General features: G+C 44.6%; 1 protein-coding gene across 9 annotated transcripts in view; it reads right to left on the bottom strand.

Annotated features, from left to right (window-relative positions):
• PTPRU (protein tyrosine phosphatase receptor type U) overlaps positions 1 to 24,154 on the bottom strand; it is a 368,985-nt gene that overhangs the window by 21,925 nt on the left and 322,906 nt on the right. For 5 of the 9 annotated variants that reach the window (XM_077932039.1, XM_077932041.1, XM_077932043.1 and 2 more), the window contains 5 exons: positions 21,985 to 22,120; positions 20,104 to 20,253; positions 18,894 to 19,070; positions 9,778 to 9,918; positions 4,109 to 4,234 (listed from right to left, as the gene is read on the bottom strand). In XM_077932039.1, coding sequence (XP_077788165.1) covers positions 4,109 to 4,234; positions 9,778 to 9,918; positions 18,894 to 19,070; positions 20,104 to 20,253; positions 21,985 to 22,120 — 730 coding nt within the window. The remainder of the gene's footprint in view (positions 1 to 4,108; positions 4,235 to 9,777; positions 9,919 to 18,893; positions 19,071 to 20,103; positions 20,254 to 21,984; positions 22,121 to 24,154) is intronic. The other 4 variants (XM_077932040.1, XM_077932042.1, XM_077932044.1 and 1 more) reach the window with 1 other exon arrangement.

Genomic DNA, 24,154 nt, shown 5'->3' with positions numbered 1-24,154 from the left:
GCCATCAGCAAAGAAGACTGGATGTATTTACCCATAACATTGGGACTTACGCACTTGGATGAGTTTAGCCAAATTTTCAAGGTGAAATGGGGACAAAAGACCCCATAAACCCTCCTGTGGTCTCTTTCCCCATAAATTTGAAGCTCCTGTTTTGTGTGTTCAGATTTTCACTCTGGCACCACTGTTTGCTTGCAGAGGCATGCCTAGGGTTCCTTGCACCCCTGGCAAGGAGCTGTATCAGTGGCCCCACCCCACCCCCCAAAAAATCACTTTACCACACTGTGAGAATGACAGAAAACTTATCTCACATGTCATAACACACATATACATTGTGCCCTCAATAGTCCGATAGGTGATTTTTGTGTCAACCCCCCCCCCCGGCCTGTGCCCCTAGTAGGCACTGGTTTCCCCACCCCCTAAGTATGCCTCTGTTAGTTTGTGAGGGGTTTTGTCTAGGCTCCTTCCCAGAAAGATCCCAGCCAATCAGGGATTACATGGGCAATGTAATGATGTCCTGGCACTGGGTAGCAATGAGATCTGGATACATGATGATTGATGATGATGATATAATTGACATGTTTTGCTCCAGTTTAAACTAGGGCTAGAGCTAAAATGGCCACATTCTATTCACCATCTCTACAATTTGAGGTTGGCTGTTTTCATGCTCAGTTTGGAGGGGCTGTGATATGACCCCCAGATAAGATATAAGGAGGGCTCTGTGAGTACAGAGAAAAAAGTGGGTTGGAAAAGTGTTTTCAAGGACTGTGGTTGGATGAGAGATGGTGGGACAATGGGGTGGCAGAAGATGCTTGGAGAAAAGATGGAATTGCCTAGATGACGCTCCCCTCACCCACCCTATATAGCATGTAACATAATGGTAAGTAAAGGTAAAGGGACCCCTGACCATTAGGTCCAGTCGTGGCCGACTCTGGGGTTGCGGCGCTCATCTTGCTTTATTGGCCGAGGGAGCCAGCGTACAACTTCTGGGTCATGTGGCCAGCATGACTAAGCCGCTTCTGGCGAACCAGAGCAGCGCACGGAAACGCTGTTTACCTTCCCGCCGGAGGAAGGTAAACCTATTTATCTACTTGCACTTTGACGTGCTTTCAAACTGCTAGGTTGGCAGGAGCAGGGACCAAGCAACCGGAGCTCACCCCATTGCGGGGATTCGAACCGCTGACAACATAATGGTAAGCTCTCACAAATTCCTTTGGACTCTGTCTTATAATGCATTACTGAATAAAGTCTAATTGGTTTGCGCCTCCGTACTGAACCCACAAAGGGGAATTTTCTCCCACAAAACAGAATGCATTGGGGGGGAATGGAGAGGCAGTCTTCAGTGACATATTGTTACATATTCTCTGGGTTGATTTCTGTTCTGTATATGGGACAAATAAGAGAATGCAAACATTTTCTCCTTCAGTTTCCATTTTTATCAGAATTCTCTGGCATTCCTAGCTACAGCGAATTTTAATTTACCTCAGAGCAGCTGAGGAAGGCAGAAGCCAAAACATTTCTTTTTCTTTTCTTTTTTCTTTTGCTTAAAGACTTTAATATCTTTGTTTTGTTAATCACTGCAAGAAATATATGGTTTTAGTGATCAACTGCATCCTTCTGGGATCCAGAGCAAATTTGTCTAAAGTGCTGATCGATGCTTTAAAAATTGTCCGTGTGTTTGTGTGTACACATTCCCAGGTGCTGACACACCTCAGAGTTGTCTCAGCAATGGAAAGGTTCCCTTTCCTCCTCAGTCATCAAAAGTTAAAATGTTTTGCTTTAAGACTTTAATATCATTCTCTCTCCCCCCCCCCCGTGTTGCTTCCCCCCCTTTCCTTTATTTTCAGAAAGTAGAAAAATGCTGAAGCAGATAAAATATTAATCAAAGATATTAGAGGTACAAAAACATAAGAGGGAAGAAAAGGCAAAAGAAAACAATGAACCAGAAGCCTGAAGTCTTTGCACACAATAATAAAACAAATATCTGGCCCCTCATAAAGAGAGAAGAAAAGATTTCACCTTATTCCATTCAAAATTTGGATAGTTTAAATTTGAAATATTAAAACTGTAAGAGAAATGGTTAAAAACAGATATCGGTTGGTTCTGTTGGCCTTTAGCTGGTAGGATGGGACTGGAAGCAGGCATTGTGGGGCCTGGCAACAGGGGTGAGGTGTTGCAGAACAGAACCGTGTCTGTGGCCTGCTCTGTGCTCCCAAAGCTAGGCTGCTGCCCTCAGATGTGCTGGTGGGCACCAAGTTGAAGTAAGAGTCAGCTGCTAGTCCAGTCAGCTTTGGTACATGAAATGGGTGGGGAGTGCCATTTTGTCTTGGGCCAGCCCTGCCATGGAATGTGTTGTTACAAAGCTATTGAACCTTATTGAGTATATATTCTGTTCTCCAGTCTCACCTCCAGCCTAGAAACATTGGCTCCTCCTTTCTCCCAAGCTGTCAGCTAGGAGCAACCTTTCCTCCTGACTGTAGCAATGGGAAAGAAAGGAAGGAAGCAGGGCTCACAGCAAGGGCTGAACCAAGAGTCCAGCTGCCTTTGCCCCCTCCTCTTCCTGAACTTCCTTCTTCATCTCAGCAGGTTGTTATATGAAATAAATGGTGTTTGACTGCTTTGGTTTCCCCCCTCTCCCCTTTTTCTTTCATGTTGTGTCTTTTAGATTGTAAGTTTGTAGATAGGGACTGTGGTTTGCTTGTAACTCATGTAAGCCACTGGGAGATTAATTTTAGTTTTGTTGAAGATTAGGTTAGTATTATTAGTATTAGTATTCGTATTAGTATTAGTATTAGTACAATGGTACCTCGGGTTTCATACGCTTCAGGTTACAGACTCCACTAACCCAGAAATATTACCTCAGGTTAAGACTCCGCAAGGATTGAACCTGGGACCGTCTATGCAAAGCATGTACCCCTGCCATTGAGTTATTATCTGTGCCCATGTTATTTTCTTTTTCTCTTGGCAAGCCAAGATGATTCTGCTGGCTGCTGAGTTTCTTGGGAGACAGAGAGAGGATCTGCTGTTGTTGACATTTAGTTCCCTGAGCATCCCATTACCATAGTGGCTGCCTGCAAATTATTCACAAAGTTACCTGCAAGACAAGTGTTGGCAGGAGCTGGAGAATGTGGTGGCATCTGATACTTATTAAAAACAGCCCCTGCAGCTTCAGCATGGGAATAAGACAAGAAAGACCTGTGTCATCTCCTTGCCAAACCAATTATGCAAGACAAGGAGAAGAGGACTCAAAAGCAAAAGAGAATGCTTTAAAGGACTGGGCTCTCTGAACAGACTTGGGGAAAGGCGGCGGGAGAGAGATTTTGTATCGTTCTGCCAAACTTGGTGTGGAGAGCACACCATCACTTGCAAACCTGAAAACGAAGTTTTCTCAAAGTCTAGAGATTTCTGAAAAGGAGGTGTTTTAAGAGCTCTGCTGGATCAGGCCAGTAGCACGTCTAGTCCAGCATCCTATTCTCACAATGGCCAATCGGATGTTCATAAAAGGTCCACAAGGCAGGACCTGAGGGCAAGAACATTCTCCCCACCTGCTAGTCCTAGCAGCTGGGAGCATACTGCCTCCAATTGTGAAGGTAGAACATAGCTGTCATGCCCCAGTATTATTGTACCATAGCTTTGACCACTCCTGGAGTGGGAGAACTTGACCACAGTAGTTCAAGCATTGGTGACTTCAAGGCTGGATTACTGCAATGCACAGTATGTGGGGCTTCATTTGTGCTTGATCCAGAAGCTGCAGTTAGCTGAGAATGCTGCAGCATGGTTTCTAACAGGAGTGAGAACCTGTCAGTAAATATAACACCTCTGCTCAGATATCTGCACAGATTGCTGATTTCTTACCGGCTAAAGTTCAGTGTGTTACTATTGGTATATAGAGCCTGTAAGAACTTGGGGCCAGTTTACTTGCAGAACGGGGAGACACTCCTGCTGGGAATCTGTAGAGCTGCTCTCAGTCAGTGTAGATAATACCAAGTTAAATGGACCAATTGTTTGAGATGATATAAGGCAACTTAGGCATATTCAGTCTAAGAAAAAAGAATTCTACACCCAAGACCAGCATAATCTCAAAACAGAATGGTATAGTTGAGCTTCTCACCCGTGTTACATTCTGAACCCGGAAAAGACGAGCGACAACATCCTCATCAGCTGACCTAGAAATGTATTCCACTTCCATTGGTCCATACTGCTGGAGTCCTGGCTCAGGCCAATATTGTAAACAAGGCTAGAGAGAAATAAAGAACACAGAGTCATGAAAGTGTGGCTTTGGAATACAGCCAACTGCTGATGCTACTGGCCTTGCCGTGCAGTTCCACACATGTTTACTCAATAGAAAGCCCTGCTGAGTTCAGATGGACTTAATACTAGGCAATTATGTACTGGTCTGCATCCATTCAGGCCCCAATGCATTGCTAAGACATACTCACAAGACAAAGGCAAAACATTCCATAGGTTACACCTGTGATGAATCTGCATCTGATAGCTGTACTAACATTCCACCCCCTTTAGCCGTATTATTTTTTTTCTAAGTTATCTGACTCCCCATCAACCAGAGACATCCCCTGACTGAGCCACGCCCCCAGCCAATTCCCGCTTAGAAATATCAACAGGAGTTTTATATCAACAAGAGCTTTAATATTCCCAAGCATTAGACATGCCAGAGAAAGATCACTGATAGGAAGGGATCCTGCTCTTGCTATCTCCCACCCAGCAGCGCAGCTGATGTATTGTTCCATTCAGGGGTCACCGATGTGATTGTTTTTGTGCGTGACAGCCAGGAAGGCAGCGTCAATACAAAATATATGATGTTTGTCATTGCACTTTAACAGAACATTTAGCATCTGGGGCCATCCAGCAGCCCAGGCCTTACCGCATGGCAAATGTGTTTGAGAAATAATTGGTTATTAATAGGGGCTATAAATCTCTGTGATCTCGATGCCTTCCAGACTCAGAGCTATAATTTGGATATTAAAACTTCCTCCGGCAAGGCATGGTTCAAGCAAGGGATATACCCTCTAAGTCACCTTTTTTTTTTTTGAAGCTGTTTCACTGTAAAGGTTGATTTATTAGCTGTTGGTGTTAAGCTGGTAAACATTTAAAATCTGGCTAAACAGCACTATGCAGACATCCCCAAAGAATAAGATGCCCAGTGGGGCTGGCAGAACAAGGTAGTGGTGAAATATTGTAAGAAGAGAGTTGCATATTGATAGAGTGGAAGGGGTTAGGGGTAAACAGCTCACAAAAAAGTGTATATTAGGTTTTTTAAAAATGCATTAAAAATGTTCATATTAGGAATGTGCACTAAAATGATGAATTTTCATGAGATTTTTAAAAATAAATAAATCACAAAGTGCGGTGGAAATGTAGTGAACCTGAAAAATGATAAACTGAGAGAAACTTCAATCTGCAGATTCCTTCTTCCACTACAAGCAAATGGGACACAACTCTGCCAACTTCAGTCAGCCTTCAGGCAGACCTCAACAGCCTGTCTTCTTTTCTGTAACCAGTCTAGGAGTTTTGACTGGGTGTCAGTTTCCTTCTGCTTCCATACCCTCCAACAATTCTCCGATGAAAATAGGGACATCCCATTCCATCATGATAATTTTACTATTTATACCCCACACATCTTACTGGGTTGCCCCACTCACTCTGGGCAGCTTCCCACATATATAAAAACATAATAAAACATTAAACATTTTTTTAAAAAACTTCCTTATACAGAATTGCCTTCAGACAGCTCGGGGGTTGCATAACTCCATACCCTCCAACATTTCTCCAATGAAACCAGGGCCATCCTAAGGAAAAGTGGGACATTCTGGGGTCAAATCAGAAACCGGGACGGCTTCTCTAAATCAGGGATGTCCCTGGAAAATAGTCAAAACAAAACAAAATTCCTTCCAGTAGCACCTTAAAGACCAACTAAGTTAGTTCTTGGTATAAGCTTTCGTGTGCATGCACACTTCTTCATGAAAAGAAGCTCATACCAAGAACTAACTTAGTTGGTCTTTAAGGTGTTACTGGAAGGAATTTTTTTTTGTTTTGACTATGGCAGACCAACACGGCTACCTATCTGTAACTGGAACCTGGAAAATAGGTACACTTGGAGGGTCTGTGCTCAGTTTCAGTGCTGACCTTGAAGGGAAAATGATTGACAGGGGGAGGGATTAGAATTAGTTGGATCTTCCTCTCATTGGCTTTGGTTCTGCCTGTCGTTAGCCTCCCCTCTTTGTGTCCCACCAGTCCCAGTGGGCCTCCATCCCTTGGAAGAAAAGAATTCAGGAAGCTGCTCTAAGAACATGAAAAGAAGCTGGGAAAGGCAGAGCACCTCATCCACTACCAAAAGCCTTTTGCTTCTGACTCCTTTTATCTTTAAGCTTCCCAAAGTCTGGTGTGGCAGAGTTACCGGCTCGGATTTCCCTCTGTGTCAATTGCTTCCAGCGTTAATTTCACTCCTGAATAAACTCCCTCTGGCCTTGCAGAATTGCTGGGATTCCTAGGTACGGGAGCACCAGGGATAATGTTCATTTCCTCGTTCTGTTATTTAAGGACGCAGCAGTCCTCTTCAGCTCAGCAAGTGCAGCTGACGGAGGAAGGCGCCTCTTCACCCGAGGTGGGCCTTTAATTCATTCCTCTGCTTACTTTCCCTGTCGGCATTGCAACTGTAGGTTTGGGTCATTTGCACTAAAGTGCCTGATCTTGACTCATAAAATAATCCAGTTAATGAAGTCTTCTCCAGACATCCATTAAGACTCTGTAATACCAATTTTATGCTAAGAAGAAGAAACCAATGCGTTTTTCAGGCAAATTAGCATTACGGACTTGTAATGGGCTCTTAAAACTGCCATGAACTTGACAAGAAGGCTTTAAGAATCCAGGGAGGGGAGATTCAAAGTCCCATGCCCTTCCTGGCATCCAGTCCTGACTATCCATCATAGAGTTCCCTTCCATACAGGGGATTTTTAATGGCCAGAGTGTGGTGTTGCTAAACTGTGTTGGTTGGCAACCATCTGGCAATGGAGGAGTGTGCCTTGGTAGGTAAAGTCAAACTGCTGGAAGGTTACAGTGCTTGCTGTGGCTGTAGACCCTGATATGGGGGAGACGTGTTTTGTTGCAGCAGAGATTCTTTAGATGGAGGCATCCGGTTCTGCTCATGCAGGTGTACCATGATGTTTCTTCTCTCTGCACTACTCCCAATGGTTATTCCTCCTCTGGTCACTGCTGTGGATACACAACTGACTGGTTGTCTCCAGGCACTGTGGTCATCTGCAGGGGATTCCCACACAGTGAAGTTGATATAGCCAGCCTTCATGACACATTTGCAGACATCTTTGTAAAGCAGAGTTGGTCCTGTCCCTGAAGCCAGCTCCCCACGGCGCACGTTCTTGGGGATCCTGCCACCTTCCATTCTGTGAACATGACTGAGCCAGTGTAGACATCGCTGAGGCAAGAGTGTGAACATGCTGGGGATGTGGGCTTGGGAGAGCACATCTTTGTTTGAGACTCTGCCCTGCCTGTTAGGATTCTTTTCCCGTGCTGCAGTCATGGGATTGTTTTTATCACATGACGGTGTATGTTTTCATTCCCCATTGTGGGGCGTCACGGAGACAGGAGGTTTGTATTACTGTGTTTCCGTGATGTAGGACATTTGTCCTTTGTCTTTGCTGTCTGGTGCTGAAGAGGAAGGAGCTAAGTTACGATGCTCTGCGGGTGTATATGTAAATAAACGTAGTTTAGCCAAATGCTGCACTACTGAGTCTGTACGCTGACTGCCTATACTCTGCTGATCCTGAAGTGTGCTGATGCCTCTAAGGTATCAATCACTGTGGTGTTTGGGCTGAAGAAAGATTTTGAATCTCCAAAACAACCAGGAGGGACAGAACAACCAGGAGGGACAGAACATGCTAGTTGGGCATGTGTCTCTGCCAGCCTCCTACTCATGTGTAGGACCTCCTGACACTGCCATGTGATACCCAAAATCTTCCTGATGTGGAAGGCATTGAGGCATTGCTTCTGGTGGTTGTAAGCTGCTTATGACTCACTTCTATACAGCAGAGTGCTCAACGCACAAGCCTGGTAGACCTTCGTCTTGGTATTGGACATTAGCATCACATTCTCCCATACCTTTTGAAGAGGTGAGCCATTGCCGTACCTGTCTTGCCAATACAGTGGTACCTCAGGTTAAGTCCTTAATTCGTTCCGGAGGTCCGTTCTTAACCTGAAACTATTCTTAACCTGAAGCACCACTTTAGCTAATGGGGCCTCCTGCTGCCGCCACGCCGCCGGAGCACGATTTCTGTTCTCATCCTGAAGCAAATTTCTTAACCTGAAGCACTGTTTCTGGGTTAGCAGAGTCTGTAACCTGAAGCGTATGTAACCTGAAGCGTATGTAACCTGATATACCACTGTACACTTGTCCAGCTCAGGGTCGATGGAGAGGTTGCTGGGTATCGTGGAACCCAGGTAGACAAAATTGTCTACCACTTCAAGCATGTGGTCACCAATGCTGATGCATGGAGTGCTGGCAACATCCTAACCCAAGATATTTGTCAGGTGGTAAGGCCAAACTCCCTACAGGCTTGGGCAAACTCCCTACAGACTTGGGCTTTGGACCACATCACTGAGGCCAAGAGGGGGGTCTTGCCATCTGGACAGCCCAGGACCTCCATATACACTGCCCAGGCTTGCACCCCAGAGAGGTCTCTTTGGTGCTACAAATGCAGCAAAAACTATACGGGAGGCAGCAGTTTTGAGTTTAATTGTGTGGCTCTCTTGCTAATTCATTTAAGCAAGCAAGATGTTATTGGCATGTATTGCTTCTTCCTAATTCATCCAGAATAAGCAAAGGACTATTTGTGTTTCCAAAGTAATTGTTATCTATTGCAATAATCTCTGGGCTGCCCAATCATTTCCAGTCAAAATCCCCCAAGTAGTAGCTCCATGAATGTGAATGTAAGCTATGGGCTCAGTTGTTTCACACTTTAAAAGAACAGCCAAAAAACCTGTTTAAAACAGTAAGGTAAGCCAAACACACACACAACTTTGTAATATTTCTCCTGCTCCTCTGTAATGAGACGAATCCCCCTGACTTTTGCAGGGGAAGAATTTCAACACAGCTCTCTTTTCATCATCATCTCCTCACAAAGCTAAAGCTTCCAGAGTTCCCTGGGAAGAGCTATTGATTGTTAAACCACTCTTAAGAATTGTAGCTCTGTGAGGGGTATAGGTGTCTCTTAACAACTCTTAGCACCCTTAACAAAGAACAGCTCCCAGAAATCTTGGGGGGAAGTAATGCCTGTTTAAGGTGGTATCATAGCGCTTTAAATGTTTGTTGTGCATGTGGCCCTGGTGATGATTCTGTGGAAACAGAATTAGTGGCTGGCTGCCCATTCCGTCAGTCCAGCCTTTAGCAAATCCAGATCAAACTGGCCTCTGCTTCAGATCGCTTTGGCCTTCAACAGACTTGCAGACTATGTCATTATTTTGTTGAAATTAAATTAACCAGAATCGTTTTAACATGGTTATTTTGTGCTTCAGAATCAGCTTGTGCATTAGACTATGTAACTGTGATTTGACTGTTCAAGTTTCATATATTACTTACATTCTTAATTCCACTGATCCACACATACACAAACCCTGGAGATATTAGTTGAATGCAAGTAGATCTGGCTGTCTTTTTGAAGACCACATCATACATAAATGCAAAGTGGAGCAAACAGTCTGCTCAAAGAAGCAACAGCAATGAGTGGCAGGTGTTTCTCTGTTACTCACCCAGGCAGAGTTGGACTGATTGAGCTGGTTCAGCATGATGATGGAAGTGCAGCCATAGTCATACACCAGCCTCCAGAAGTCTGTGGTTGTGTTCTGTAGTGGGTGCAAGGTCACAATGAAGGCAGCACTCTTTGTGTAGCTCTAAAGGAGAGAAAAGGAGTCATGGGATAAAAGCAGAGCAACATGTTAGAGGGAAGAGATGGAGCAAATCACAGCCCTAATCTCCAAGGTTGACCAGGAGGAAGATGTAAATTTAGGTTCTGAGATTCTAAAGCAAAGGATTGTGTGCAGGATTAATCTAATTCCATTTGGATCTTGAAAAACACAAGAGAAACTTAAAGGTGGCAGAAGGATCGTCACTTCCTTACCATCATCCACCTTCTGTCTACTAAAGCACATATCTCAGTAAAACAGGCAATATGATTGATCACTAGTCATTTGAAACTTCAAGTGATGGTTACCATGTGTAAAATAGGCATTTTTGATTGATCAAATGCCATACAACTTTCAGATCCCAGTGCATTATTTAAGGAACTCCACTGATCAACACTAAGTGTGAGCTTTTAAAAGATGGAAGGTGAACTGCCTAAATGTGCTTCTAGTAGGTGATATCCAGTGTAAGTCATACCCAGAGTAGATCTCATTAATCAAGGGGTCTACTCTGGGTATGACTTTACCCTGAATATTACCCACTGTTCCCAGAGAAATCCTGGCTGAGCGATGGTACCCTCAATCCTGCTACTCTGCCATTTGAATCCTCAGAGGTGAGACAAATCTTTGTCTTTATTTTATCATATTTGTTTTATCACATTTATATCTTCTCTAACCTCCAAGGAGCTCAAGGCAATGTACATGCTTCTCCACCTCCTTTTATTCATACAAAAACCTTGTGAGGCAGGCGCGCCGAGTTGTGCCCAACATTTTTTGGGAGGAGGGGTCAGAAGGCGCTCTGGTGATCCTCAAAGGGCTAGGTATCTTCATCCTGGCATGTCCTTTTGAGGATCACTGCAGATTTTTTGGGGGGGTGCTCACCCCCTTCTTGAAAATATGGGGGGCTCTGTCTGTCCCCTGTCCACCCCCAGATGACACCCCTGTTGTGAGGTAATTTAGGCTGAGAGATACTGACTGACCCAAGGCCACCCTGTGTATTTCTTGACTAAGTGGAATTGCAACCTGGGCCTTCCTAGTCCTAGTTCAACGCTTCCTGATGTTTAGTCAGAATCTCCTTTTGTGCAATTTGGATCCATTGGTTCAGGTCCTGCCCTCTGGAGCAGCAGAAGACAAGATTGCTCCATCTTCCATGTGTAAGTAAAGGTAAAGGTACCCCTGCCCATAAGGGCCAGTCTTGACAGACTCTTCAAATATTTGACGGGCTACCCTAAACACACCCTACTCCCTCAACTGTTTCTCATAAGGTCTGATCCTCAGCCTCCACCCTCTTGATCTTAGGGGGTGAGGAATCCCTGAAGAAAGGCCTCAAAGAGACTCACAGAGGAGCAGGTCGATCTAGAGGGACTTTGGTTCCAAGCCATGCAGGACTTCAGAAGTCAATGCCCTCATGTAAAATCAAGCCTGGAAATTTATGAGCATACTTTTCTCCCACACACTCTGTGCCATATTTATAAGTAATTCTACTGGGGATCTTGGAGCATGCTGGATCCTCTTTCAAACTCAGGAGTCAGAATCTCTAATCTGATACCATTTGTCTGCCTTATAATTTGAGGCCTGTAACAAATAATCATCTGGTGAAGAAAAATCACACATATACATATCAGTGCGAGTCAGCGCAGAGGCCCATTTTGGATCAAACTAAATTGAAGGCTGAAGGACAGAGATATGATAAAGCCTCATTCCCACTTAGGACCTCATTCCCAGCAAACACAAAGTTTTAAAAAGAATGAGCCTCTGTGCATTGATATTGCTCGATGGGAAAAAAGCACTCAGGTCTCTTTTTTAAAAAAACAGAATTCCGTCTCCTCTGATCTAAGAACCAGTGTGAAAAATGTCTGCCCAGTGGATCATCTCTCCCCCCCCCCCCCCGGAAGTTATACCTTTTGGATAATAAGAGCACAGAAAGCAGCTCTTGGATCTAAACTATCACACAGCCAACATTGCCTGGTAATATTTATTGGGGTTTTGAAATGGGCAGAGGGAGGGAAATGGTAAGACACAGAAAAGCCAGGCAGGCTCCTCTAAGCTTTGCTTCTAACAAACATTTTCTTGGGAGGAGGGGAGGAGGGGAAGGAAAGAAAAGAAAAGACCCTTAACCTCAAGGTAATGACTTTGCAAGGCTTGTTAGCACTTCAAAAGAAGCAAGGGCTTTTAGGGGCACCTGCAGAGATGGAGCAGACAATCCAGGGTTGCAGAGCTTTTCTTCTTCAGCTCTTTGCCTTCCTAAAGAGCCCTTGAAACAACACTTAGGAGCTCAAGTGACAAGTTCCCTGCACTTAGAAAACATCTCCCAGCTTTCTCAGTTTCTTTCAAACTCTGTTACAGAGTGCATAATCTCAGTCTTGAGTTCTTTTCTCCCATCAGCCAGGTGATTTGGATCAGCTTCTCTCCAAAGAGGTGAAGTTGGACAAAGGGAATCTCAGGACGAATTTGTTATTTTACAGAGCCTCCCCCCCCAAAAAAAAACACACACCAATTGCTTAAAAAGGCAGCAAAGTGGGGCACAAATGATGAAAGATCCATGGGCTGCTACTTAATGGAGAGAGAAGCACCAGTTTTTTTTTCATTCTTCAGCTCTGGTGCTTGCATAAAAATAATTACAGCAATTTGCTACCTGATCAGAACAGAAAGGAGAACTGGGAATGCAGGAAACCAAGAGAGGTGGGATCTGTGCAGGAAAGCTGATGGTGTTAAGTGATTAATTGGTGCAAGTCAGAGTCAGCTATTAGGGCTCTCTCCTTCAACAGGCAACCCCAGGAGAAAGGCCACAGCTCAGAGATAGAGCATCTGCTTTGCATGCACAAAGTACTAGGTTCAGTCCCTGGAATCTCCTTGTAGGGCTGGGAGAGAACTCTGTCTGGAATCCTGGTGAGCCACTGCCAAGCAGTGCAGGCAATACTAAGCTAGATGGACCAATGGTCAGACTCAACACAAGACAGCTACCTGTGCTCCCAGGATCAGATTAGCCCATCTCATCTTCCCTCCAGTTGGAAGGGAAGGTGTTGATCTCACACCTGACTTTTCAGTGATGCCCTGGTTTCTTCCTTAGGGCACAGTTCAAATTTCACAGCAAAATCAAATTTGGTCCATTTGGTCTTGGGCCAATGCCCTCCCCCAATGTACCCCCCTGTCCCACCATCACTTATTGGTTCGCGATAATCACAGTTTACTGTTGCACGTGAACTGAAGAAACTATGGTTTACCACAAACCAGTTTCCCTCCTATTCAGAAAAGGCAAACTCAATTCAAAGCATGGTTTCTAGCAGGGCCAATCACGACATTTTGCTGCCTGATGAAAAAGGCCAAGATGGCACTTCCACTCCATTCCTTATAGAGAAGATGACTGCCCTGGCTACTGAATCTTACTTCAACTATGGTAATAAAATTCTGTCCTCCACCACACTTCAGGCCCCTAGTTAGTTTAAGGGGCCCAGGTCAGACCATATTCTACTTTGTCCTCCAAACAAGGGCAATGGCCTGAGGGGTTAGGATGAGCAGCCAGAGAAATCCTACTTCTGCTCCACAAGACTCTTTGGAAAGCAAATGCATATTTGCAGGGATCTTAGCTTACCAGAATACACTATAGTTATCACAATCCAGGAAGTGAGGAAATTGAAGTGTGTGAAAGAAGGAAGAGAGGCCTGGCACTAGCACTCATGATCCTTAGCAGTTGCTGACTCTGAGCCCATCTATCCAACTGCCCTCTATATTCCTGACTTCCTAAGTAGCAGTGGCATGCTGTTGGCAAGCCGCCATTTTAATCTGCCAACAATACCATTGGGCAATGGCAGAGACTGCAGCACTGGCACTGTGGGTGCCCTTCTGAGGATGGAGCAAATGAGCCTGAGGTACAGACCTAAGAACCCTGAAGCCACAATTTGGAACTTTTGTTCCAGGCCTAGGCCAAGATTTACGATAAGGTAATGGTAAAGGGACCCCTGACCATTAGGTCCAGTCGTGACCGACTCTGGGGTTGCGGCACTCATCTCGCTTTATTGGCCGAGGGAGCCAGTGTACAGCTTTCGGGTCATGTGGCCAGCATGACTAAGCCACTTCTGGTGAACCAGAGCAGCGCACGGAAATGCCGTTTACCTTCCCGCTGGAGCGGTACCTAGTTATCTACTTGCATTTTGACGTGCTTTCAAACTGCTAGGTTGGCAGGAGCAGGGACTGAGCAATGGGAGCTCACCCCATCGCGGGGATTTGAACCACCAACCTTCTGATCGGCAAGTCCTAGGCTCTGTGGTTTAACCCAAAGTGGCCATGAATCAAATGGTCAACTCCCTGTTGTGCCCAAGTTATTTACAAAAATGCCATAGGGCACACAAGTAAAAGAAAGGGTTGATTTGAAAGGCGGCCCCTGATGATTCTGGAAAGTGAATAAGGATATAGCACACCATGATCTAATCAAATCCTTTCGTGCTTTGATGGCCAGAGACAAACCTACAGAGGAAGCCCTTTACCCTTGATTATTCCATTTCCTTGGAAGTTTTACGTCACTGTCGGCTTTCAGAACGCTCTCTCCCCCCCACCAAACTGACCTCTCTGGCTAATTGAAGCAGGTCACTGATTAATTTAGCCCATCTACTTTTATTTTCCCTTTTACCTGAAAACTGGCATTGTGAATTTTACTCGTTTGCATAAAGTGCTGCAGCTGGCCATATCATATGAATAAAGGATTGTGAAAAAATGTGCTCATTCTAGATGGGCTCCATTGTATGGGAAGATGTGATCTGAAAGCCTGAACAGGCACGTTTTTATCTCATGAGCAGGCCTGCCAAAAACACAGGTTCAAACAAAGTCGGCCCTACCATTAGGCAGAGTGAGGCAGTCGCCTCAGGCGGTAGATACTGATGGGCTGGATATGGTGATGAGACATTCCAAGGACAGAGCTGTGGGTGCTGTGCAGTCTGTCTAGCACTCCACAGCCTGCCTCATTGAGGCATGGTGGAAGACAATATCCCATCACTAATGTCAAAGAAAGAATCATTACAGTATTCTACTTAATGTCTACTTCCAGAATAGGGTGGGTCACTATTGCCTCAGACAGCAAGATGTCTTGGCCCAGCCCTGAGTCCACAAGTGGCTTTTAGTGTTTTGGAGTCTTGGCTTAGCTATGCTATTATAAGCCTGAAGGAAATGTGGGGGAACCCAGCAGCTTAGAGGGGAAATAGGAGCTGGGGCAATGACAGGGAGGTGATTGACAGCAGAAAAATGGGGAAAGGCTTCAATCCATAATGCAGGTATGTTTCAGATCAGGGCCCTCAATCTGTGGCTCTTTCTTCAAAACAAAAGTGGCTAGTTTAAACACTTTTTATTATTTTTAAAATTCTGTATAGTAAATATAAAGATAGTTTGAGGGAACTGAGATATTAAGATACAGATACTGGTAACTAATTAAAAATTTCATATCTATCTGCCTATGCACACCTAGGTGGAATCTACACACACATAAAAAAAACTCTTTGAAAATGCTTTTTAAAAAAAATGTTTTGAAAAATATATTGAATTTGCCATAGCTCACTGTTGCCATCTAGTGTCACATTTGTATATTGCACTTTACAACACACTTAAACTTTTATATTTGCAGCTGTATAGCTGAGTACCTAAAAACCTTTTAAATTGGTGTTATCAAATACTCAAAAAATCAATCCAACCACACACATGTACATTACTATAGTATCCCCAGGGAAAGAATATGGATCTATGGAGTCCTACAAGACAGCAGACTCCATCTTCTAATGAACTTACTATCTTTATGTCTGCATTAAAAACTATATGAACAGTATGACATGTAGCCTGAGAGAGATCTATCTGGATTATCTTTCCCCCATCAAGCTAAGACTTCCCTATTCGGAAAGGCCTTTACCGTGGATCCTCCAGATACGAATTAAATTCGTTCTGGGGGTCCATCCACAACCCGAAAGTTCCGTAGGCAGAGGCGGCACTTCTGCGCATGCGCACGGGGGAAACCTGGAAGTATACACTTCCAAGGTTGCTGCCTTCGTAACCCAAAAGTTAAATATCCAGAGGGGTGCATAACTAGAGGGTCCACTGTATTTGAAAACTAGGTGCAAATGATGTTGACAAATGGGCTGCTATCAAGGCAATTGGTATTTTAATGCTGGTCCTGAATGTGTTTCATTGGAGTTGATTAATTGTTTTCAGCTAGTTTCTTTTTATTTTAAATGATGTTTTTGGGGAGAAAATCTGAGCCACCTTGAAACCCAACTTGGGAAAAGCAGGGAATAATCAGGACCTGAGAGCACAGAACATACACAGGCAGTCCACAGAGCTGGAAACCCTGGCTGACTGAAGTCCCTGACCTTGGGGGTTGCTGATGTACATATATTATGGACTTCCTGTTAGGCATATGGAAATTGGGGGTGAAGCCAGTGGAGTACAGCCAAACCATGGGCAGACTGAGCTGGCATGATTCCCATGCCCACTTGTTTAACCTATGCTATCTGTCCATTTCTAATTCTCTCATTTCCCCACTTTTCTTTCTTTTTTTTAAAAGATATTTATTGAAATTTTTAAACAATTAAACAGATTTCACATACATAGAAAATACAAAAGAAAATACATAGAAATACATAAGAAAAGAAAAGAAAAATATAAAAATCCTGTTTCTAGCTTGTTACCTTCATACCCCTCTTTCCTGACTTCCTCACATCTCCCTTTTCTGTGTTCTCTTTTACAAAATCATATTCAGCAATATCTTACCCTCTTTTGAATCTTAATCCCACTTTTCAAGTTCTAAGTTCACTTAGTTTCTCCACATTTCCTCATCAGTTTGTGATTTTTTAAAAAAAGAGTCCACATGAAAATTCATATGCATTTTTAATGTGAATTTATCCTAACAGGCAGAGGCTTGTGCAAAATTCTGCCCAATATGCACATTTCTGCAAGCGATTTTCTGCACCCAGAATGCATGTTCATGTGCTCATACAAATGCACACTTTCCCCTAATCTGTGTTTTGTTTTCTCACAAAACTGCATTGCAAAATTCATAGATGTGTGAATTTCGAAGGATAACGGAACTTCTCTTTTGCACATTGCTCCTGGAAGCGCAGTAATGGAGATGGGAATTAAAATGTGGACCAACACCACTCCCCCTCCCTATCCCAACATCTGTGTGGTGGGAGCGAATGAAAAGCTTATCTGCTCCCTCTGCCTTGCTACCACTTAACTCTCGGTTTTGCGGCACGCTCCTGAGACGGGAGCGCAGTGGCAGTGTTCAGCTCGGATGCTCCTGACTCCCTCTTCTCCCTGCTCTTTGTTAGACATATTTACAATAACACGGCGTGTCAGTTCAGCCCGCGCACTCGCAAAGAAACTTCTATGCATAATGGATTTTATTTCCCCTGGCTTGGAAAGAAAAAGGGACCGCGGGGGAGGAGAGAGAAGAGAGAGGTAGAATTGTTCAAGGAGTGGTTGCTGAATTTACATCACTGTCTTGTCTTGGGGAGAGAGAGAGAGAGAGAGAGAGAGAGAGAGAGAGAGAGAGAGAGACTAGAATGTGCCTTGTGTCTCTTTTTAAAGAACAGGTGAAAAGACAAAGTGAGCCAAAAGAACTGAAACTGAAAAATCAAATCACACAGCACAAAAATGTCTAGGAAGAGCAGAGAAGATCATAGGCAGCTGCCCATTATCAGAATATCCATCAATCTAAGCAAGTGTTGTCAGTTCTGACTGACAGAAGCTCTTGGGAGAAATAAAGGTCTACCTGATCCTGTTAACTGGAGAAGATGGCAGAGACTGAACCTGGGTCATTTCACATGCAAAGCTACAGCCCCTCTCTGATCAGTGCTCCAAAAGTAGAAGAAAATACGGTGTCTCAGCCATTTAACTGACCAGTGTTTAATGTCTTTGAACCGGCTTCTGTTATATTCTCAGACAGATGGAGCTATCAGCAAGTTCTTCCTAATATTTAGCCAAAACTCTCTAAAGAGCATAGCCTTATATCAAGCCTGACCACCGTTCCATCTAGCTCAGCATTGTCTAGAGTGACTGGCACTGATGCTAAGAGTATCTCTCAGCTCTACCTGGAGATGCCGAGGACTGTAGCTGAGAACTTGTGCATGCAAAGCACTTGCTCTGCCACTAAGTTATACCCCTTTTGATTAGAGGATGTTTGATTCCAAATCAATCTACAGGCTGTAAAGGAGCATATATCCTTCCTGGGAAATACGGGTGCATGCTGCATAGGTTTCAGTTCACAACAAGAAAAAACAGTATATTAGACACTAAATTATAATCATAGTGAGTTATTATGGGAGGCATTGCTGGAGGAGTTCCAAACCACATTTGAAAGAGAGAGAGAGAGCAGGAAGCAGCTACTCGTCTAGAAAAGCTCCTAGCTCCAAATAAATTCTAGAATTTTTCCAGTCCCCTGAAATTTGCAGGGGACAGTTTTCACTCCATCGCAGCTGCCATTTTGAATGAAAAACTTTCATTTCATCTCTGCTGTAAATATGTTGTGTTGTGTTGTGTTGTGTTGTGTTTTTCTATTATAATACCACCCTTCATCCGAAGATCTCAAAGCAGTTCACAATATAAAAATTCAGGATAAAAGCACAAATAAATAGTTAGAACAGAAACAAAACAAAACAATACCCCTCCCAAACACAATTCAAAGCGCAAAATATTAATCAACCAAAGGCCAATTTAAATATAACTCAATTTAATTATAGCCTGGATGAGACAACAACTGTGCATTTTCCAAAAGTATCTCTAGACCTTTATCTAGTTGCTTACTTAGAAAACTTTGCATTTTGAACTTTCTTTTCAGTCTTTGAAAGGCGGGTCCTGATTCCACATTCCCATTCAATGGCTTCGGAGCCTGAATGTGGCAGCTTGAACCTTATCAGGTGCAGGGTAGAGTGGGGCTTGGCCTCCTCCGTTTCCACTCCCCACCCATAACACCCCAGCAATGCACTTACATCGGTTAAGGCCGCGTTGATGTAGTTGTTGCTGTCTCCGTCCATGGAGATCAAGAAGGGGAGGCACCGGTCTGGAGGCAGCACGTCCATACTGCGATTCTTTTCCCGGTTGCGCGGCAGAAGGGCGATGCTGCACTCCTCCACATCCAGGTGGGGTGTTACGGAATTCAGAGTCTGCTGGACACAAGGAAACCAGGTCAGGCAGCATTTCATAATCTCAGAGTCAGGAGAAATTTAAGAGGCACAATAAACAGGCACCCTTCTTTTATATCAGGAGCAGGGAACATTGTTTAGCCCCAGGGCTGCATTCCCTTCTTGTTAACATTCAGGGGGGCTCACGTGACAATGGTGGGCGGGAGTAGAGGCAAAAGTGGGAGGAGCAATGAATGCAAATTCTACCTTTGTACTTTGGGCTAATTTTAAACCCACCCACACCCACCCACACCCCTCTCCACCCTCCATCCAACCTCCCAAAAACAGAATTGTCATTTTTCTCTTTTTCCTTCCTAAACTCTGCCTTCAGGTAAAGGTAAAGGACCCCTGGACATTTAACTCCAGCCAAAGGCAACTATGGGGTTGAGGCGCTCATCTCGCTTTTCAGGCCGAGTGAGCCAGGATTTGTCCACAGATAGCTTTTCGGGTCATGTGGCCTGAATACATAACATGACTAAACCGCTTCTGGCACAACAGAATACCGTGACAGAAACCAGAGCATACGGAAAAGCCGTTTACCTTCCCGCCACAGTGGGAAGTATTTATCTACTTGCACTGGCATGCTTTCAAACTGCTAGGCTGGCAGGAGCTATGCCTACGCCTTCAACAACTGCATGACAAGCAGAAATTCAAGAAGTGAAAGCTTTTGTCCAATCCTGGTACCTCCGCTCTGGGAAAAGCTTTGAACATTTGCTAGTAACATAGTTCTGTATCCCTGCCTGGAAATAAAGTGACAGCCTCAACTAGAGACTCTTACTCTCACGATTGTGGGTTCAAGGCCCAGTTTGGGCAAAGGATTCCTGCACTTCAGGGGGTTGGACTAGAAGACACCAATGGTCTCTTCCATCTCTGTGTTCCTGGTTATCACAAAAGATGCATGCCTAGGCTATACTCATGCTCTTGCTATTGGCAATCCTGGGTCCAAAGGCTCATCATAAATGTGCACTTGAAGAAAGTCTCTTTGGTTCAAAGAAGCCTTCAGCTTTCATGGACTCACCTGGAACTCCTCCCGCAGCTGTGACGAGTTGCTCTGAGGATCTATCCTGACCATCTCTTTGTATGTGGGCCTGAATTCACTGACAGGGATACTGGTCTCTCCACACAGGCAGGCTTCCAAGATGGCGTCGTGGATGAAGACGTATTGCTCCTTCAGGAGAGGGGAATGAAAGTTTAAATGGTTATCGATTTATGCAATTGAAATCATTCACCAGATTCTTCTGAGGTCCAAGGCCTCAGCCAAATCAGGAATATTAGGAGGGCGTTAGGCATCAGATGAGTCAAGTGCAGACAGGCATGGACTGTGACTGGTTGGCTTGGACAGCCAGGAGCAAACTGTGGCTGCCAGGTCATCAGATAGAAATGAGAGGCAGGCTTTGGGCAGGAAAACCCTAGGAAAACCCTGAGAAAACCCTGACCACTGGCTGCATTCTCTCAGGAGAAGGTGGGAGTCCGCCATCTGATTCTCCTTCATGTCTGAGGCACATCCCTGAAGCAGCACCACAGAATTGATGCTGCATGGTATAGGAGCCTCCTTTTCAAGCAGCTTTACTGCATTTTGCAAATGAGCACTACACACTGATTCGGTGTGGTGCAGGATAAAGGTAAAGGGTAAAGGGACCCCTGACCATTAGGTCCAGTCGTGGCCGACTCTGGGGTTGCGGTGCTCATCTCGCTTTATTGGCCAAGGGAGCCGGTGTTTGTCCGCAGACAGCTTCTGGGTCATGTGGCCGGCATGACTAAGCCACTTCTGGCGAACCACAGCAGCTCACGGAAATGCTGTTTACCTTCCCGCTGGAATGGTACCTATTTATCTACTTGCACTTTGATGTGCTTTCGAACTGCTAGGTTGGCAGGAGCAGGGACTGTGGGGATTCGAACCGCTGACCTTCTGATTAGCAAGTCCTAGGCTCTGTGGTTTAACCCACAGCGCCACCCGCGTCCCTCGTGGTGCAGGATACCCATTTGCAAAAGCAGCTTCTTAGAGAAGCCCTGAAGAATTGACTATGGGAGGAAAATGCAACATCTCCTTCTCCTTCCAGCTGTGTGTTTAAGTCAAGCTTTAGGGGGGGAACACACTAAACCTTAGCCCCTCTGCCATGCACTAATTCAGATCCAGGGTGGGGTAGGTGGTCTCCCAGATTGGGGAGCCATGGATCAGGGCCATAGAGTGGATGTAAGATGGACAGTGCACAGCCCTTATATTTATATGCTACCACACCACGATATTTTTTGAGGTGGCTTAAAGCATCCTTAAAGCTGGACTGAACTCCAACAAATAGGGCTGGGTCCCTTTCATTTGCTAAACTATAGTTTTGCCATTTTGCCTGAAGCGGCACACTGTAGGTAATGTTAGCTTTGGTTTGTTTGAAACAAGGGAACTTGAGGCCTAAGGATTTTCATGTCACACTAAACCAGTGGTAGCCAATGTGCTGCCCTCCCATCAGCCCCAGCATGACTAGTGGTCATGGATGATGGGAATTGTAGTACAACAACATCTGGAGGGTGCCATGTTGGCTATAACTAGGTTAAACTACAACTTAGTGTGATGCATGAACATGGCCAAGATGTGGTAGCATGTTATAGCAGTGAATTGTTGGGAGGGAGGATCCAGAAGGCTTTATGACAGGTTTAGAAGAGTGATAATAATTTGGGATCCCCAGTAGTAGAACATGAAAATTACACAGCAAAAGAAAGAAGAGGATCCAATCTTACTGGGGCCTTTGCAGAATAGGAAGTTGGTGCAGGGCAGATGAAAACCAGGAGATTGTCATTTTATGAACCCACGGGGTGCTGCTTTGCATGCTAAACATGCTGTTATGATAACCCACAGTCCATCCCTGTCCCGACTGGGACCATGTCCCCCGTGTCCAAATCTCACCTCGGTCTGGATCATGTTGATCCTCCGTGAGCATAGTGTCTTCACACAGTTGTAAATGTCTACAACACCCTCACACTCAGCCATATCCAGCATCACGTCCAAGACGATGTAACAGCCTGTTCTCCCCGTGCCGGCACTGTAGAGGGTTGTGGATGTGGGAGGAGAGGATGGTAGACTCTTAAATGCCTAAGCATAACACAGCTTTCTCCAACCTGGTACCTTCTCTTCCTATTTTCCTCAACTCCCATCAACCCCACCCAGCCTGGCCAATGGTCAAGGATGATGGAGGGCACCATGTTGGTTGCAGAGTGTAGGCAATGTGGCTTGGGGTGTGATAGAATAGTAAGTTTGAGAACAGTGGTACCTCGGGTTGCATACGCTTCAGGTTACAGACTCGGCTAACCCAGAAATAGAGCTTCAGGTTAAGAACTTTGCTTCAGGATGAGAACAATAATTGTGCTCCGGCGGTGCAGCAGCAGCAGGAGGCCCCATTAGCAAAAGTGGTGCTTCAGGTTAAGAACAGTTTCAGGTTAAGTACGGACTTCTGGAACGAATTAAGTACTTAACCCGAGGTACCACTGTATGTTGGTTTAGAGATGTGATTCCTAAACTTTTTCAGGCTCCCCACCCTTGGTTCCATAAATTCTTCCCCAGTGCCCCCTGCCATACCCTATAAAGAGCATTACTCACAAAAGGAAGATAATACAGTGGTGCCTCGCAAGACGAAATTAATTCGTTCCGCGAGTTTTTTCGTCTTGCGATTTTTTTCGTCTTGCAAAGCACGGTTTTGGAAAAGCTTCAAAAATACCAAAGTCTTCAAAAACCTCAAAAAAGGCTACCACACCGCGTGCTATGAGTTGCTCCTCGAAGTCAAGTCGCAACTGTATTAACGGTGTTAAGAAAAAGGAAACAAACTTGCAAGACGTTTCCGTCTTGCGAAGCAAGCCCATAGGGAAAATCGTCTTGGGAAGCAGCTCAAAAAACCAAAAACCCTTTCGTCTTGCGAGTTTTTTGTCTTGTGAGGCATTTGTCTTGCGAGGTACCACTGTAATACAACATTCAAAACAGGAACAACGGATTTCACATTTATTCAAACTATTAATTAAACTATTTAGTTTCATTAATTCAACAAAATTGATAAACTTGATCCAGTGACACCAGCTTTTCAACATCTGATAGTCATTTATACCTCCAGCACCCCACCCGACCCCCGACAATTCCACCAACCGTTTTGGGAACCACTGATTTATAGTGTTAATTTGTGTCATGTGTGTTGATCATGTTAAGGGTATACTTGAGGGAGACTGACTGGGATGCATTTTTTAGCTGCATTTAAAAGAAGTTTTGTTTATTGCTTATATAAGGGGTTGGGAATTCAGTTGGATTGGTCTGTTTGATTGTACAATTGATGTGGCATATTGAGGAGTGGGAAGAGTGAGCTGATTTTTATTTTACCTGATTGTCAATCATGTTATTTAAAAATGTGGAATTCATACTTCTTAGCTGATTTTCATTTGTGATATTCTATTTCCTGATATTCTGAGGATATATTGTTTAGCTGTCTGCTGTGTTTCGCTATCTGGAATTTTCCTTGTAATTTTGCAGCTGATTTTTATGTGTAATGTTTATTTTTATGCTAAAGAGGATGCTCCATTTAGTTGTTGACTGCGCCTTCCAGAATGTGGAAATTTGCTGCTCTTTTTTGTACTTTTTATTTCTGATGTGTTCATCTATGCTGTAAACTTGCTGAAATGTAAGTGGCAAATAAATTGCCCAAGCAAATAACAGGGAAGGCGAGCAGCTCAGTGGTAGAGTATGCAGGTAGCCCCACACCCAGTTCCAAATATATTCTGGTAGAGAGAGATTCCGAATCTGAAACCCTGGAGACTTGCTGCCAGTCAATGTAGACTCAGGCTTCCTCAACCCCTGCCCTCCAGATGTTTTTGAGACTACAATTCCCATCATCCCTGACCACTGGTCCTGCCAGATAGGGATCATGGGAGTTGTAGGCCAATGTGCTGGTCCCGGGGGGTGGGGGTTACCATGAGGTGTGGTCAAAGTCCGGTCCTGGGTAGAGGGTCTGGAGACTGTCCACCAAGAGGGAAGCGGGGTCGAAAGCAAGAAGCTGGGTGTGGTCGGGAACTCCGGAAAAACAGGTCTGGGTGCTGGC

The sequence above is a fragment of the Podarcis muralis genome, chromosome 7 (genome assembly GCF_964188315.1).
Source record: "Podarcis muralis chromosome 7, rPodMur119.hap1.1, whole genome shotgun sequence".
NCBI classification, from domain to species: Eukaryota; Metazoa; Chordata; class Lepidosauria; order Squamata; family Lacertidae; genus Podarcis; species Podarcis muralis.
Note: the sequence above shows the minus strand (reverse complement) of the source record. Positions and strands in the feature narration are given on the sequence as shown.